Source organism: Rhinopithecus roxellana, chromosome 17 (genome assembly GCF_007565055.1).
Source record: "Rhinopithecus roxellana isolate Shanxi Qingling chromosome 17, ASM756505v1, whole genome shotgun sequence".
Lineage (NCBI taxonomy): Eukaryota > Metazoa > Chordata > Mammalia > Primates > Cercopithecidae > Rhinopithecus > Rhinopithecus roxellana.
In genome coordinates, this window is record NC_044565.1 from 57277992 (window position 1) to 57296892 (window position 18901).

Here is an 18901-nt window from a genome sequence, read left to right on the forward strand (position 1 = left end):
TATTTTAATTAAACTCAAAATTTTAAATTGATTAATTTAATTAAAAGACTACTTACAAGAAAACTCCAAGTTTCACTGGTGAATTCCATCAAACATTTAAGGAAGAAATAATTCAATTCCACACAAACTGTTTCAGAAAATAAAAAAGGAGGGAACACTTGCCAGCCCTTTTCAAACCAGCACTACTCCAATACTAAACCAGAGTGACATTACAAAAGAGCAATCTAGATACCAATATCCTTCATGAACGCAGATGCAATAATCTGCTATGTTTTATACAATTATCCGCATAAATGCCTGATGATGATTTTCCCTTGCTGGTGGAATCAAATACAATATCTAGTTGCTTGCTGCTCAGAGATCAAGTTTATAAGCATTTCCTGGATTATCTGGATAGCTGGAAGACCATGTCCTAACACCTAAGTTGCTATCCAGTAGAAACGATCAAAAAAGACACTCTGGAAAGTGCTTGTTAAACTTCAACCTAAAAATAACTCTTTTTTAACAACCTATCTTTAAGTGAAGAAATCAAATTACAAAACACTTATTTTCATAGAACATATCTTCAGTAACAGGTACAAAAAATCTATGAAACAACAGATAATAAAGTGTTGATAGTATTTACCTCTTGGTGCTGAGCTTATTTTTCTTTTCTACTTTTTGCTTATTTTAAGTTTCTAAAGTTTCTACAAAGAATGTGTATTATTTTTTCAATAGGAAAAAATGACTTTATCGAAACTTACAAAAAAGGGAAAACAGTTATCATATAATCTGAGGATCCTGAATCACAATTCTGGAACAACATGCTTCATTTCAAAGTCTGGGTGTTTCAGTCAGGCCCAGTGGCTCACAACTGTAAGTCCAGCACTCTGGGAGGCCGAGGCAGGTGGATCACTTGATGTTAGGAGTTCGAGACCAGCCTGATCAACATGATGAACCCCAGCTCTACTAAAAATACAAAAATTAGCTAGGCGTGGTAGCAGGCGCCTGTAATTCCAGCTACTCGGGAGGCTAAGGCAGGAGAATCACTTGAACCCGGGAAGTAGAGGTTGCAGTGAGCCTAGATCACACCACTGCACTCCATCCTGGGTAACAGAGTCAGACTCTGTCTCAAAAAAAAAAACAAAAAAACCAAGTCTGGGTGTTTCAAATAGTCTATCCTTCCCAACCTTTTTCCTGTCAACACACACAGAGAAAATCATATTTGTATGGCATCTAACAGTAAACTGATGAGGCTGCTGGAAGCCAGAGGCAACCAGTAGAGGCTCATGCTGTCAGAGTGCCCACCCAGCCACTGGAGGGCTGATGGGACCTCACCATACCTATAGCAGACAAGTTGCTGCGTACAATTAGGAAACTCCCATTTATGGTATCTCAAAATCAAAAATACGAAAAAAACTGTTGATAAACAGAGTACAACTCTTTTTAAAAACTCTAATTTCATGTGCTATTTTCAGGTCATTATTCAGGTAGAAAGAGAAAACTGAATTACTATTTATGGCCTAACAGAGCCAAAACAAGTTACAATCCACATTTAAAACATTCTCAAATGGCACATATTTTATAAAACAATAATCGAAAAATATCAAAGTAGAACCAAATAGCTCCTATTTCAGTTTGTAGACTCTGCAATATGTAGTTTCAAAAATGCATTAACAACAATCTGGCTCCTTTTCTCCAGGCACACACATGAGATATCATTTGGCATATGGGAGTTATTCCCATAAAGATGAGTCAGATAACAAGCAAATGATCATTACCTCACATTATGTGAAATGGAAAGAAGCCATTAATGCAGTATTAAGGTCATAAATTCACACACTCAGAAGCCAACAAAATAAAACATTAGCTCTCAAAGCATTATCTTCTTATCCTTGCTGCCACATTAACTGTACACACTAAAAACTCTGACAAATATTATAATTTGTATAAAATACAGAAGGGTAAAGCTTCCCATTTTCATGTTACTTTGTAGATTTCTTGGTTTACTTACTGGCTAGGATCAGGTGTCTAATGCCAAAGCTCAAAATAACCCTGTATATCTGAATCACTCCAACACTCTAAGCATGCTCCTCAGAAACCTATCCAGGCCCCCCCAAGCCCAGTGAAAGGCTGCACCAGAAAAAAGGCAGTCGAACACCCACCAAATTATTCTTCTGGGAACTTCTTGACCTTTACACATTATTTAAGCAAGGCCTGGTCTACTCTAATAAGCACTGGTGAGGAAACTACAGAAGGTATATTCAAAAAGGGCTAGAGCCCCAAGCTTTAGATATTCACACTTAAATACTACCTCCCCTTCTCTTACTCCCAAAAGGGTTAGGCAAACAGGTCTTCTTATCCACCCTTATTGTTCTATTCATGCTATGTATACACATGTATACATAAGGAATAAAAAATACCACTGCCATGATAAGTATCCACAAATTTATATATGGATCATTATAATATGTATAATATAGACAGTGTTATATATAGTAAATATATATACACTCTTGTGAATTTCTAAAGTTAAACAAGAAACAAGCAAACAAACTTCGTTGGTATATTTGTTCATCCATAAAAACCATTTGAATAGTTCCCAAGTGCTATTACCCACTTGATAGGGTCAAAAATTGTGTGCCTACAGTATGTCAGGCGCCGTGCTAAACACAAAAAAAAAAAATGTACGTTGAGTAAGATACGAACCCTGCTGTCAAATAATTTACAAACCAACTGGGAATCCAACAAGTAAATCAACAATTACGAAAGGAAATTAGGCAAGACGCAGTGACTCAAAGCCTGTAATCCCAGCACTTTGGGAGGCCGAGGAGGGTGGATCACCTGAGGTCAGGGGTTCGAGACCACCCTGGCCAACACAGTAAAACCCCATCTCTACTAAAAATACAAAAAATTGCCAGGTGTGATGGCAGGCACCTGTAATCCCAGCAACTTCAGGAGGCTGAGGCAGAAGAATCACATGAACCGGGGAGGCAGAGGTTGCAGTGAGCCGAGATCATACCACTGCACCCCAGCCTGCACGACAGAGCAAGACTTCGTCTCAAAAAATATATAAAAATCAAATAAATAAAAAAGGAAAGCAGACTAAGTAAGTGTTGTGATATAGGCACAAGCAACTAGTTGGGAAACATGAAGATGTACAAATGGTGGGAACAAATACAGGGAGAAGAGCTGATGCTTGATCTAAAACATACGAGACTAATTAATTCAATATAAAGGTAGGAGCTTCCGAGAAAAGGAACCATCTGTACATGATGGCATGAAGACATGAAGAACACAATGGAGTTAGAAAATCACACACTGTTTAGTGCTAGAACGTAAGACATATGGCAGGGAATTCCCACAGGATAGACAGGCTGATTGTGAAAAGTCTTTTATCGTAAATTAGAAAAAATGAACTGTATTCCAGTCAATAGCAAACAACTAACAGATTTCAGGCAGAATCATAGTAACAGTAATTATAACAACAGCTTAACATCTCCTAAGTACTCATGGTGTGTCAGACACTGTGGCGAGAGTTTTACACTCATTAATTCATCTAATTTTCCCACAACTCAATTTCATAATTATGCCCATTTTACAGACAACGAAACTGGGGCTCAGAGAGGTAAAGTAACTTGCCCAAGGTTTCTAGAAATCTAGAAAGCAGTTAAGTCAGATGTGAATGGTTACTTGCTAGAATAGTGTTTTTTTCATGATCAATTTGTCAAGGAGTATGAAGTGTGGATTACTAAAGGGCATACAGAAGAAAACTTTGTCAGCAGACTGTTGTAAGACACCAAGCAAAAAATGTGAAGAGCCTGAACTAAGGCTGTGATGGTGGAAGTACACAAGTGGAATAAAAGAGCTATTTAAAAAGGCTGAGCACAGTGGCTCACACCTGTAGTGTCAGCACTTCGGGAGGCCAAGGTGGGAGGATCACTTGAGCCCATGAGTGCACCAGGCTGGGCAACATGGCAAACCCCTGTATCTATCAAAAATACAAAAAGTAGCTGGGCATGGTGACATGCACCTGTAGCCCCAGCCACCTGGGAAACTTAGATGGGAGGATCACCTGAGCCCAGGAGGTTGAGGCTGCAGTGAGCCATGATCATGCCACTGAACTCCAGCCTGAGCAAAAGACTGAGACCCTGTCTCAAAACAAATTAATTAATTAATTAAATTACTATACAAATAAATAAACAGGCTCCCAGGGCTTGGGAAAGTTAAGCTGAAAGTGATTCTTCTCCATCACGGCACTTAGTACAATTACAATGATTATCCATTCTCTCTCTCTTAAAGGCCGGGCACAGTGGCTCACACGTATAGTCCCGGCACTTTGGGAGGCTGAGGCAGGAGAACTGCTTGAGCCCAGGAGTTTGAGGCTAGCCTGGGCAACAAGGCAAGAACCTCTACAAAAACATTTAAAAATAATAAAAAGTTAGCCAGGCGTGCTGGTGCGTGCCTGCAGTCTCAGCTACTCAGGAGGCTGAGGCAGGAAGATCGCTTCAGCCCACGAGGTCAGGCTGCAGTGAACCATGATCACACCACTGCGCTCCAGCCTGGCAACAGAGTGAGGCCCTGTTGCCAGGCCCTATCTCAAAAAATAAAAATAAATAAAAAATAAAAAATAACAGTATTTCCATGAGGGAGTGGAGGAATCTTCTGTATTACCACATTATAGTTCAGAAAACTACCAGTGCCTCCCACCTCCTTGCTCTCTATTGATGTCAAATATATATTTTATCCTAATACTGTTTTAAGATAAAATATTTATACTGCTTTATTTCTATTACACAAGAAAATCATATAAAGACCTAAATACAGTGCCAGGCACACAGTAAGAACACTATAAATGTTTGTATATGAATGAACACAATGACCATGATTACCATCATTATACTTCCTACAACAATTACACTGTTAAACTAACACAAGATCAGACAGATGGAACTGCAGGTCCTGTAAATAAAGCAAAGGTAATAGATGCATTTACCTAATACCACCCTCTTTCTCTGCCATAAGGCTCCTTCTGCCTTTTTTCTTTCTTTTTTTTTTTTTTTTTTTTTTGAGATGGAGTCTCACTCTGTCGCCGCCCAGGCTGGAGTGCAGTGGTGTGATCTTGGCTCACTACAACCTCCTCCTCCCAAGTTCAAGCGATTCTCCTGCCTCAGCCTCCTGAGTAGCTGGGATTACAGGCACACACCACTATGCCTGGCTAATTTTTTTATTTTTAGTAGAGACGGGGTTTCACCATGTTGGTCAGGCTGGTCTCGAACTCCTGACCCTGTGATCCACCCACCTTGGCCTCCCAAAGTGCTGGTATTATAGGCATGAGCCACCACGCCCAGCTCCTTCTGCCTTTTCATACACTGCTCCTACAGACTGAAATCCTCCCTGTCTTCTTCTACCTTCTAGTCATTCTTTTTTTTTTTTTTGAAACAGAGTCTGACTCTGTTGCCCATGCTGGAATCCAGTGGCTCAATCGCGGCTCACTGTCACCTCCATCTCCCAGGTTCAAGTGATTCTCTTGTCTTGGCCTCCCAGGTAGTTGAAATTACAGGCATATGTCACCATGTCTGGCTAATTTTTGTATTTTTAATAGAGACGGGGTTTCACCATGTCAGCCAAGCAGGTCTCAAACTCCTGACCGCAAGTGATCTGCCCACCTCAGCCTCCCAAAGTGCTGGGATTACAGGCATGAGCCACTGCACCCAGACTACTCATTCTTAAAGCTGCTTTCCAAAAGTCATTTTTCTTTCTTAGCCATCTCATCTAACACCCCTGGTTAAGAAATCTCATGGGATTTAATTTTTCCTTAATTAGATTTGTCAAAGTTTGTAATTATATATTTTAGCATCTATATGCTTCATGAGATAAAGGACCAGGTCTTTTTGCTCACAATCATACCTCAAGCACCCAGCAAAATAGCACATACACATAAATTACAGTCAGTAAATTTTTGCTGAATATATTTTTAAAATGACCAAATCCTAGACTTTTTACTAGTCTGTTTCTCACTCTTGGCTTACACCTATTTATTTCTGCATTTAATTCAAAATCAAAGGCTACAGACAGTTAAAAATACTTCATCCCAAAACTGGCTTAGACATTTTTTAGAACCCAGTTTCTAAATCTCACCAAAATGAACCATTTTAAAGTAAAATATTTAAGACAGTAAAAAAAAAAAAAAAAGCAGTTATGTTTTTAAAGTATTTTAATAGTCATGATAATCCTTAATAAATATTTAATATCTATCCTAACTTTTAAGAAACATTGTAAACCATTGCACATTTGAAATTTTCATTCTTTAAATATTTTGGAAACTCTTACCTTGACATTTCCCAATAATGGATGTAAAATCATCTTTTGCAGACCTGTAAAACATGCAAAATCAAGGCAAAAGTTTTATCATAACATCGCATAGAACCATAAAATACCAGATACTGTGGACTAGATAGTTTCTATATACAACGCTCAATCATTTCTCCTCTCAGACATGGTTTTGTGCCTCAATTATGACCCTTTTGTCAGTGACAATATTTTCTTCCAACCTTCTTATTGCATCAGATACAGAGCTACTTTGTATGGAGATATATACATGGAATATAGTGACACAGCCTAAGTGAATTTACCATGGTCTTTTCATACAATAAAGATGTCTGGTCCCCATCCCTAAAGGTTCTGAATCAAGAAATCTGGGATGGGGCCCAAGCAAAAATATTTTTTTTGCTGGATACATCAATCCTAATTAAGAACTACTGGTCTGTATCATATTACAAAGTTTGATCACTTAGGGAAAAAAAGTCATATTTTAAGAAATCAAAGAGCATTAATAGGTCACCATATTTAAATCAATAACCTGTTTTAAATCTGTGATCCTGAAATATATACCAAGTAGTATAATTATTATAAAATGTTTAAAAATGAAAACTGGTAAACCTTCTAGAAAATAATTTAATAACAATTATCCAAAATCTTCATGTCTGTAGCGTTTGACCTAACAATTCTGTTTCTATAAAGTTATCCCCAGGAAATAATTACAGACACATATGAATATCAAAAAAACTGGTATGGTCTCATTTAAAGGAGGAAAATAATATCCAGTATAAAGATTTTAAACTTCGCTATGTGCACTCAAGGAAATATTATGGAATTACTACAGTTGATCCTTGAACAACACAGGTTTCAACTGTGCAGGTCCATGTCTATGTGGATTTTCTTCTACCTCTACCACTCTGAGACAGCAAGACCACCTTCCCTTCTTCTTCCTTCTCCTCAGCCCACTCCATGTGAAGATGATAATAATGAAGACCTTCATAATGGTCCACTTCCACTTAATGAATAGTCAATATATTCCTCTTTCATATGATTTTCCTAATAACATTTCCCAAAGAATGAACTCATTTTTGTTAGTTGCTATGGTTGATATTTCCTTCATAACTGATACATTGTTTAAAAATAAAACAACTGAAAAGTCCAGTTTAGAGATGTCTTTAGATGTGTATATAATACCACTGAATGTCTCAAGAGGACAGACAGCATAATTGGTCTCAAGTAATATGTAACCTTGGTCTTTTGAACACCCATATTCAATCTACAGTTTTGTACCAGCAGAGCAAAACCATCCTTTTTTTTTTTTTTTTTTTTTTTTTGAGATGGAGTCTCGCTCTGTCGCCAGGATGGAGTGCAGTGGCACAATCTCTGCTCACTGCAACCAGTTCTCGGCTCACTGCCTCCCAGGTTCAAGCAATTCTCCTGCCTCAGCCTCCCAAATAGCTGGGACTACAGGCGCACGCCACCATGCCCAGCGAATTTTTGTATTTTTAGGAGAGACAGGGTTTCACCATGTTGGCCAGGATGATCTCAATCTCTTGACCTTGTGATCCGCCCGCTGCAGCCTCCCAAAGTGCTGAACCATCCCTACTCTTTTACACCTTCCTGAGTGTCTGTTTAGCTGACGTAGCAGTAAATGGTCAAACAGAGTGATTTCCACAGTTCTGAGGATAGGCCTCGTTTACCGAGAAAGTACAATTTCTTAAGAGGCAACAGAATGATCTGGGGAAGGAGAAAGATAAGCATATAACTCTGAGAAAGCATCCTTAATTTTTCAACTGGCATAAGTTGGTGTTTGACACTCACAAAATTAAGTGAGTTAAAAATAAAATCCTTTTAAATATACCCCCAGAAAAATCTTAGTTTCCATTTACAGAGTAACAAATGTTTCTCAAGGAAATCTTGAATATGAATAATATTAACAATTACCTGATTTCCACACACTGATCTTGAACAGCAGCCAAAAGCTTTCCATTGCTTTTATGGAGAAGAAAGAAGGGGAAGAAAATCTATTATGAATATCTGTAGCAGTTTTCAACACAGATGGAATTATTTATTAAGTTAAAAATCATTTCTAAATTTGTTCGCATGCTTTAATTATCCATCTTTTGACCTTACAATTAAATGAGGATATAGGTACAAAAGCATACGAAATGATTTAATACAGCATGATGTTTAAACAATACTAAATATTTGCAACAAAGAGATTTACATACAATAAAAAGACTGAAAGTCATGAGGATTCCAAAATTAACATCCATAATGAAATGTAAAAGCAAATCCAGATAGAAACACATATGAATTTTATACTTCCTTACCTTGCTAGTACCAAATGCCAGTTTATCTGTTTATTAACCAAGCGAACCAGTCCATCAGGGAGCAAAAAAGGTGCAGGGCTGAAATTACAACACATTAGTTAGGTTAAAATCTAATCATGAAAACCACATATAAGCAGACAAATAGCACATATACTTACAGAGAGAGAGAGAGAGATTTTTTTTCCATTAGAATATAAAATTTGAATATTAGCAAATTGGTAGCTGAAATTTGACCATCTATATTTCTCTATTTCCAAAAAACACAGTTGTGTGTTCAAAGGTATAAATGTTATGTACTTCCCAGGAAACAGACATCTAGCATACCAATGACAGAGCAGAGTACACTTACACCAACCCTTTCTGCTCTAACTACCTAGGAACTCTGGCTCAACTGTAACAAAAACAAATTTTAGCATCAAGTTAAACTCACAAGAAAGAAAGATAAATTTCCAAGTACTGGAAATGAAAAAGTCACTGAAAGCTAGAATTGGGCACAGGGTAAAGGGAGAGACAAGGACTTAAAACAGGACTTAGCACGCAGGATAGGAAATGAGCTACTGAACCAAAGAGAGGACAGGAGTTGGAAGTGAGAATCCTGCAAAAGCAATGACTGCACCAGGTCACTGAAGGAACCAGAAACACCTCACCATAGGCCCAGGGACACTAAAGACTCTCTTCTCTCCCTGGAACTATGGTTCTGTGGAGGACAGGAATAAAATCTCCTATGAAAAAGTGAAAGTCCAAGTCTGTACTATATGCAAGATCAGATTACAATTTCACTTTACTCACGTGATGGAAGAATCTGCAAGCGTAAGTTCAAAATAAAACCATTCACAAAAGACACGAAACTACCAACCGTAAGTGAGTAAGTAGACACAGCAAATTAGAGGACTAATACCTGAAGAAATCAAGAAAACAGATGGAAAAGAAGAATAAAGAACATAATTCCATGAAAGAAAAATAGAAAAAAAAGAATACATTATGGAAATCAGAAAAGACAAAATAGGATTTCAAAATGTTAGTGGCCAGGCACGATGGTATGTGCCTATAGTCTCAGCTACATGGGAGGCTGAGGCAGGAGGATTGCTTGAGCCCAGGAGTTTAAAGCTACAGTGTACCATGATCTTGCCTGTGAAGAGCCACTGTACTACAGCCTGACCAACACAATAAGACCCTCTCTTCAAAAAAAAAAAAAAATATATATATATACATGTAGTATATTTATGCTCATTTTTTAAAACACAAAATAATATCAAAAGGCAGTTACAAAAATATAATGAAGATATGAAACATGTATGTGAATACTATCTATATGAGGATAATTTCCTCTGGAAGGGAAGGGAAAGGAAAAAGGGAAAGGACTTGAGATGTAACATTTTGCATAAAAAGAGAAAGAGCTAGCTGACACAGGTTTATTATATTGTCAATAATTTTCAGTATGTTTATATTTCATAATTAAAAGAAAAGAACTTTTTTAAAAAAATAAGAAAAAGCCACTTGAAACAAATATTGACCCCAAAACCTTTGGGTTTAATTACCATAAACTCAAGAGCACAAATGGAACAAAATCTTTTTGAAAGTAGCACATCATGAGACAGATTAATCACTTCATGGTGCATTTGTAACCTGTACAATGATCAACACAGCCAATTCAAGGACAAAGGCTTCTCAGGAGGAAGGGAGACAAAAAGAGACCTACTTATGACGCCTGATCATAAGGTTCTCACACAGAGGATAGGGCTTGTATCAGAGTTAACTTTCTGAGTCTTCCTTCTCAATAAATAACAAAAAGAATTATCAAACAGTAACCTGAACAAGACAAGCTTAACACCTTATCCAAGGGTGTTTGGGACTAACAAGTTGTCGCCTGGAGAGGTCAGAAAACACAGCCCACCTCCCATACTCCTATCCTCTCCTTCCACTCTCTCTTCCTACTCATTGCTCTATCCTATCATAGCCCACACCCACAAAAAAGTGATACAATTAAGTATAGAAATTGTAAATATGCATACATATATACATATATATACATATTTATGCACATATACACATACATAGAGTAAAAGCAGAAAGACATTGGAGCAAGTCCTAGAGAAGTGCCAAAGGTCTCTCCTACGGAACTATATTATCTCTGGAACTTTATGACAAGATATTCCCAGGGAAAAAGCAATCTATCTAAATAATTCTATAAAACAATTCCTATGCATGTATCTAAAAGCAGAATTATAACTTTTTTGTCATAATAATTATTTCTTTGTTCTTTCTAAAGCTGGAAATTAGCATCATGCCTGAAAATATACTTAGCACTCAAGGAATTAAAAAGTACACAAGAACTGAAACCTAAAGAACCTTCTCTGATACACAGCAGTTGAATATTAACCACAAGTGAGATGATGTGACAAGAACAAAAATGTTTTTTAAAAGGTATGCAAGCTACAGATGCTTCATATGGACATTCAATACAAGCCTGAGAACAGTCATCAGAGGAAGCAGAAATTGTCATGAAACATTCTTAATAGCAACTAAGGGAACAAAAACTACCCTAAGTCTACTGAGATATCTTGTCAGATTATACTTAAATGTTTGAAATGTCTCATGCTGAGTTTGCCTGAATGTCAGCAACTTTCTCATGATCTAGAATTCATTTATGAAAACAAATCATATATAGAATAATATTGTTTATATTTGATGTTCACACTGTTTATCTGAAGAACCAAAACTCACCTGTACCAGATGTATTGGCGTAAAAATAATAAACGATCTGTAATTAAAAGAAATGGCAAAGCCAATTATAAATCAGTTTTCTTCAAGAATCATTTTCAAATTAGATTTATAGATGAGAAATCTAAAATATACTACGGAGTGAGTCATTAAAAAAAATAACACAACTCTTAAAATGAGAGACTAAATATAACCTAATATACATCATAACACTTACAGGGTCATATGTTTATTAAATTCCAAGTTTCTGTGTTATTCAAAAGTTTCAGGTATTTCCTAACTGTTCAAGAAATAAAAGTGGTTTGAGATGTTAAATTTAATCTAAGAAGCTTTCATGAAACCATGGACTAGAAGTTATAATAATCACCCCTTAAAAAACAAAATATTCGTATAAAAATTAAAACAAGATACTATTTTATACTTCATGGCAAATATTTTTAAAATAATAATACCTAAAATGGGAAAGCCCATGGAAAACAAAACCTCTAACACGCTATGAAAAAACAATGCTTTCTATCATCCTATTTTAAATGTACATGTATGTGTGTACCTGTGTATGCAGTTAGGTATACATCAATGGAAAAAGGTCTAAAGAATAACAGATTCTCTCTAGGTGGTAAGACGAGGACAAATTTTTTTCTAATTTGTAGTTATCTATAGTGTCTGTATTTTCTACAATGAATTTTTATTATTTGTACGCATTTGCTAAATTCTCAAAATTTAAAGCATTTGTCATTATGAAAACTGAATATGCTAGTGTTTCTTGTATCAGAAGATAAAATTAACTATAATTAACTATAATTTTATCAGAAGATAAAAGTATAATCAGAAGATTATAGTTAATTTCAAGTACTTCTGTGAAAATGAATTTTCTCTTTATAACGAACTTAAATTCACTGGTATAAGAGGATGGACTTTGGAGCCAGAAAGACGTGCAGTCAAATTCCAAATGAATGACCTTGGGCAAGTTTTCTTATCTAAAAATGTAAAGGAGTAACGGCACCTACCCTTTCTGGTCTGATAAAAGGACTCTATCAATTAATACGGTAAACCTGTCACGGCACCAGCTCAGTAAACCTAGTGCTCAATCCTTTCTCAGACTCTTGTTAGTTCATACGTAAAATTTGTCAGGAGTTAAATGAATACCCTGGCTTACCAAATGTGTAATTTGAGTATCTCTGACCAGATGTATCTGAAACATCACATAAACCCCTTAAAATAGTCTCTCAGTGTATTTCACCTTCAACATCCACAGACTTTCTGAGACTCATACTGGCTTTGACCTTCATTCCTTCTAGAACAGCGGTCCCCAACCTTTTTGGCACCAGGGACTGGTTTTGTGCAAGACAATTTTTCCATGCACCCTAGATCCCTCACATGTGCAGTTCACAATAGGGGTCGCACTTCCGTGATAATCTAATGCTGCCACTTATCTGACAGGAAGTGGAGTTCAGGTCCTCACTCACCCATTGCTCACCTCCTGCTGTGCAGCCTGGTTCCTAACAGACCACAGACTGGTACCAGTCCATGGCCCAGGAACTGGGGACACCTGTTCTAGAATACACCCATAATGGTTAAACCAAGGCTATATACTTTAAGCTGCATTAAAAACGTTCATGTGTAAATATACAAATGTATACATATACATACATATGTGTGTATATATAAATTTATATAATTAAACTCAGATAACACGTCACTTTTATTAGTCTCCACACCAGAAGTCTAAAGAACACATTTTAACTGTTAACCATATCATTACTGTAGAGAAATAAACTATATTTACCTCGAATTGCTTTCGTGATGATAAAGGATGCACCATGTTTTCGGATGCCTCTAGGCTGGAATTTAAAACAAAGCCCTTACATTTGAATCCTCTAGTATTAGACTAGTATTACTTATACAATGTAAACTTATTTTTATTTACTAATATTCAGAGTTTTGGGCACAGGGAAGCAGTGGCTTAAAACTACTTAAAGACTGAATGTGCAGATGCAGTGGCTCACGCTTGTAATCCCAGCACTTTGGGACGCCAATGTGGGCCAACTGCTTGCGCCCAGCAACTCCAGACCAGCCTGAGCAACATGGCAAAACCTCATCTCTACAAAAAATACAAAAATTAGCCAGGCATGGCGGTGCGTGCCTATCGTCCCAGCTACTTGGGAAGCTGAGGTGACCCGGGAGGTTGAAGCTACAGTGAGCCCTGATCATGCCACTGCACTCCAGCCTGGGTGATAGAGTGAGATCCTGTCTCAAAAAAAAAAAAAAAGGTAGACTCAGGATGGGTGACAATAGGAGTAAAGGGAGCATAGCAGAGCTACAGGCACATGTCAGGACTAACCTTGCAGGTAAGAACAAAGATTGAAGCTGGAAACTGTTTCCAAATCAAATACCAATCCAAAGACAAGAGAAGTCAAGGCCAAAGACCATACTGGCTGCCAGTTCAGCACACTCTATTGAAGCTGTAAGTTTTGCTCACAGGAAAGGTGGTCATATCTCCAAGGCAAATTCATTGACTATCTGTTGTATATCCATCCAGACAATGCTACTAACAAAACATACACCGATACATAATTGCTATATTAAATAATTCCATTCCATAAGTGTAGACTGAACACACTGTGGGTAGGTTCATGACACTAGGCACTGCATAAGGTGCACTAAAGTGCTATCAAGAAAAGCACAATGGACACACAGTAAGTGTAGACAGATTTTTTTTTTAAAAAAACAGAAAAGTTATTTCACTCAACAAACAAGAATTGATGGTGAGATTCATGCAAGACACAATTTGGTCCTGGGGAGAGACATAAAGATGAATCAGATGTAGCTGCCCTCCAAGAGCTTATAGTTCAACAGCTGAAATCAATAGAATGCAGAAATCAATAGAATGCAGAAATCAATAGAATGCAGAAATCAATAGAATGCAGAAATCAATAGAACTCCCCCACCCTCAACACACAAACACAAAACAAAGTGCTAAAGGTTTCAAAGTAAGTAATTCTGTGGTTACTTTTTTGGAATCAATTTATGCTAAGCATTCTGAAACATTACTGCAATTAACCAATGAGTGTTAAGGAGTGGAAACTTATCTAACCAGCTGCCGCAGCAACAGCTTCCTAGCTGCATGACCCAAAAAATATTCACATTAAGACAAACTAAGCACTTGAAATTAAACAGCAAAACATGCAGATCTCTACCCGTTCTACAAAATACATTATTCAAAATAAGCACAAACTGCAGTGGGAAGGAGGCTACAGGGGAAAAAAATACAAACTTTAGGCCGAAAAATGAGTCGTTTCTTCAGCAAAGAAACACTCATAAAAAAATGTAAGATAACTCATATGGGCTGGACTACACAATCTTTAATAAAGATTCTTTTCGATCTGGCTGCTTCCTCTGGGTCCAAAACAGTAACTGGCATGTGTTAAGCACTCAATAAATATCTATTAAATAAACATGGATCTGTGGTTCCTACTCTTCACCACAGACCCGGGAGGCCCTCACTACCAAATAACTGATAATTCCAAGATCCAGTCTATAAATTATCAACCTATTCTATAACCCTTCTCTAGCGGAGATCCCAATCTCAGTCAGCAGTTCTTTACCCTTCACTTCCGTGGCATTTTGCTCACATCGCTAACTATAGCGCATAAAACGCTAGATTATGAATAACGTTTACAGGATTGTCTCCCCTCTAGAGGAGAAGCTCCACGAAAGCATATTTATCTCTGTATCCTCAGCACCTAGCACAGCATCTGGGACACCGAGACGGACGAACGGACACGCACACCCTTATTAAATGCTCTTTTATTGTTACACACAAGAACTGACGCGATCCAGCCCCAGGTAGCTGTAAAGGCTCAGATTCCGCACTCTGCAGCAGCCTGCCAGATGCTGAAGACTGTAAGGTCCTGGAAAATTCTCACACTGTTAAGCGTCCGCCCGTAGTAGCCCTAGCCAGACTGCGAGAAAGGACCACCGAGAGTCCAGCTAGGAGAAATGACCCTTGAGTCCAGCGCTGCGCCTTCCCCTCCGAATAGAGTGAAACTAACAATCCCCACCCCTCCGAAAACAGAGAGAAACTAACAACCAGAGTGGGATCCTACGCTCCGCAGAGCACGAAGTTCCAGCCCCCAACAACCGAATTCTGAGCCCAGGAGGAATCTCAAGGACCACGACCCCACCCCGCCTTAGGAGCCCCAGACCCCCGGTAGCCCAAGGTGCCGTTGCCAGGGCGACCACACAAGCCATCAGGCCCTAGTCCCCCGCCCACCCGGCTCCACTCCCCTACGTGGCTCCTGCTACGTGGCTCTGCCCACGAAGCGCCTGCACCAAGTTGGCTGCTGCTGTAGACGGGCCTGGTTCACCTGTACTTCAGTCTCCGGTGGCCACTCGGTGTTGACCAACAAGTCATAGAGAATCGTCTCCTCCTCACCCTCTGCAGCGCCTGGACTCAAAGGCGGCCCTGACTCGGGGGCCGCCATGTTCGCCCGGGACTCACGCAGTGGAGGAGTGCCTCTACGGAATCCCTCAGAGGACAAGCTTCCCTAGCCGCGGCCGCTTTTGATTCACGGGGAAGGGAGTGGAGTGAATTGACCCTAACCGCGGCAAGGAAATGCTAGGTTAACCCTTTTATGAATAGGAAGGACAGGGACTATTGCTTGTCTTGGGAACGACTTGTGTCCCGGTCCTGGTGCGTTCCTTGTTAATTAATCTACATGAGATCAGCCAAGTCACTGAGCCTCTCTTATCAAGTCAGTTTCTATAAAACAGAAACGGTAAAGGTACCCCACTGAAATGCTAATGTTCATTTGTGTATTCTTTGCCTAGCACGTAGAGAGAGTTCAAACAGTGGTTTTAAAATAAACAACCAAAGTTATCCAATGCAGTGGATCAAGCCAATGAAAGGTAGCAGAGGAAGGATGCTACAGGCGCTCAGAAAAGGCAAGGAATGCCACAGACATTCTATCTTAGAATTAGACAAAAATTACTTAACATCATCTCACATGAAGGAATCATTTTTTGGCCGGGCACGGTGGCTCACGCCTGTAATCCCAGCACTTTGGCAGCCCGAGGCAAGGCAGATTACCTGAGGTCAGGAGTTCGAGATCAGCCTGGCCAACATGGTGAAACCCCATCTCTACTAAAAAAAAAAAAAAAAAAAAAAAAAAAAAAAAAAAAAATTAGCCAGATGTGGTAGCACATGTCTGCAATCCCAGCTATTCGGGAGATTGAGGCAGGAGAATTGCTTGAGCCTGGGAGACGGAGGTTGCAGTGAGCCGAGATCATGCCACTGCACTCCAGCCTGGCTGATAGAGCAAGACTGTCTCAAAGGAAAAAAAAAAAAAAGGAATCATTTTTCTTCTCTTAACTTGTCAATGTATAGCTGTCATTAGCTCAGAGATTCATTTAGTAGGAGCTCAGCCTTTTAGCTCCTATCAGTTAAAAAGTCCATTAAGCTAAAAGCTATACTCTAAACTTTTGAAATTACTCCTTATAAGAAAAGGGGAGGTTGGAAGAGAGAAGTGTGTGTATGGGAGGTGTACACATGGATGAATATGTGAGTGTTATATTAGCTTAATGATTATTGCATCGCCTTATTCCAATGGGAGAAATTTCTCTTTATCATGGTTTATATTTGTTTATTTATTCTGTCCTTCCCTGTCTCAAATTGACAGTTTTCTTAATGTCCTTTATTCTATTTTATGTTTTGGAAGATATATGTTGTAATTCTTTGTATCCCTTGTTTGTGCTTTTTAAAATTGTAAATTTACCTTTTTCCCCCAATATGTTATTATGAAAGTTTTCACATATAGCATAGTTGAAAGAATTTTACCATGAACACCCATGTACCCACCAAAGAGATATCATTAGTATTTTACTATACTTGCTTTATCACATATCTTTCCATTTATTTATTTATCTTCCACCTATCCATTAATCCATCTTATTTTCTGATGCACTTCTGATGTACTTCAAAGTATATTACAGATAGTTTACCTTTGCTTTTAAACCAAATAAAACTAAAAAGCTATTTTTACTTTTAAGGCAATAATTGATCAATTTACCAATATATTTTTTTCTTTTTATGAGATAGAGTTTCGCTCTTGTCACCCAGGCTGGAGTGCAGTGGTGCAATCTCAGATCACTGCAACCTCCGCCTCCTGGGTTCAAGCAATTCTCCTGCCTCAGCTTCCGAAGTAGCTGGGATTACATGCACCCGCCAACACACCTGGCTAATTTTCTGTATTTTTAGTAGGGATGGGGTTTCGCCATGTTGGGCAAGCTGGTCTCGAACTCCGGACTTCAGGTGATCTGCCCGCCTTGGCCTCCCAAAGTGCTGGGATTATAACTGGGATTACATGAGCCACCATGCCCAGCCTACCAATGTATTTTTACCGATGTATTAGCCAACTTCTTGCACTTACTTGCTGCTGATTTTTGCATTTGTTACTGTATGTGCCTCTGGTAGGGCCTATTTCCCAGTTTGATATTCTGTATAATTTGTGAGTGAGAAAAATAGGGGGAGAAAATGGTCTGTTTGAATTGCATTGCTAATGAGTGTAAATGAGATTTCAGTAAGGGGCTGGAGATTCTTTCTTTGCTAAAACCATGCATGAGCTTTATATCTATTTTGGCTGCCAAGATGTATTATAAAAGTCTTAGAATATTTGTGGAAGGATTGATTGGGATTCTGCAGGCTTTCTAAAGGAAATAAAATTTCTTGAATTGCTCTCAGTGTTACTTTATATTATGATTAAAATTTATATTCTTCATAAAGAGCTAGTGCACCATCCAATCAAATACAAATGTATGACACCTATAACAGGTATTGTTTAAATGCCCAAATTCAATTTTACTATGCAATTTCAACTTTAAAATAGAAGCAACTTCATATGATGATCTAATTTCTTTTGTCTCTAATATTGAAAAACATAAAAGGGTTAAATGCTGTATCATTAATGGACTACCCCCGGTAGTCCATTTAGTTTTATTTGGTTTAAAAGCAAAGGTAAACTATCTGTAATATACTTTGAAGTACATCAGAAGTGCATCAGAAAATAAGATGGATTAATGGATAGGTGGAAGATAAATAAATAAATGGAAAGATATGTGATAAAGCAAGTATAGTAAAATACTAATGATATCTCTTTGGTGGGTACATGGGTGTTCATGGTAAAATTCTTTCAACTATGCTATATGTGAAAACTTTCATAATAACATATTGGGGGAAAAAGGTAAATTTACAATTTTAAAAAGCACAAACAAGGGATACAAAGAATTACAACATATATCTTCCAAAACATAAAATAGAATAAAGGACATTAAGAAAACTGTCAATTTGAGACAGGGAAGGACAGAATAAATAAACAAATATAAACCATGATAAAGAGAAATTTCTCCCATTGGAATAAGGCGATGCAATAATCATTAAGCTAATATAACACTCACATATCCATCCATGTGTACACCTCCCATACACACACTTCTCTCTTCCAACCTCCCCTTTTCTTATAAGGAGCAATTTCAAAAGTTTAGAGTATAGC

General features: G+C 38.0%; 1 protein-coding gene across 2 annotated transcripts in view; it reads right to left on the reverse strand.

Moving 5' to 3' along the window:
* Positions 1 to 15862, reverse strand: part of NBAS (NBAS subunit of NRZ tethering complex) — a 459930-nt gene extending 444068 nt beyond the window's left edge. The window contains exons 1-6 of one of the 2 annotated variants that reach the window (XM_030921163.1): positions 15722 to 15851; positions 13141 to 13195; positions 11358 to 11394; positions 8634 to 8711; positions 8245 to 8292; positions 6313 to 6356 (exon numbers count right to left, since the gene is read on the reverse strand). In XM_030921163.1, the coding sequence (XP_030777023.1) occupies positions 6313 to 6356; positions 8245 to 8292; positions 8634 to 8711; positions 11358 to 11394; positions 13141 to 13195; positions 15722 to 15838 (379 nt within the window). In that variant the 5' untranslated portion in view covers positions 15839 to 15851. Of the gene's footprint in view, positions 1 to 6312; positions 6357 to 8244; positions 8293 to 8633; positions 8712 to 11357; positions 11395 to 13140; positions 13196 to 15721 lie in introns of both variants that reach the window. The other variant, XM_010354668.2, reaches the window with a different exon arrangement.
* Between the last annotated feature and the right edge of the window lie 3039 nt (positions 15863 to 18901).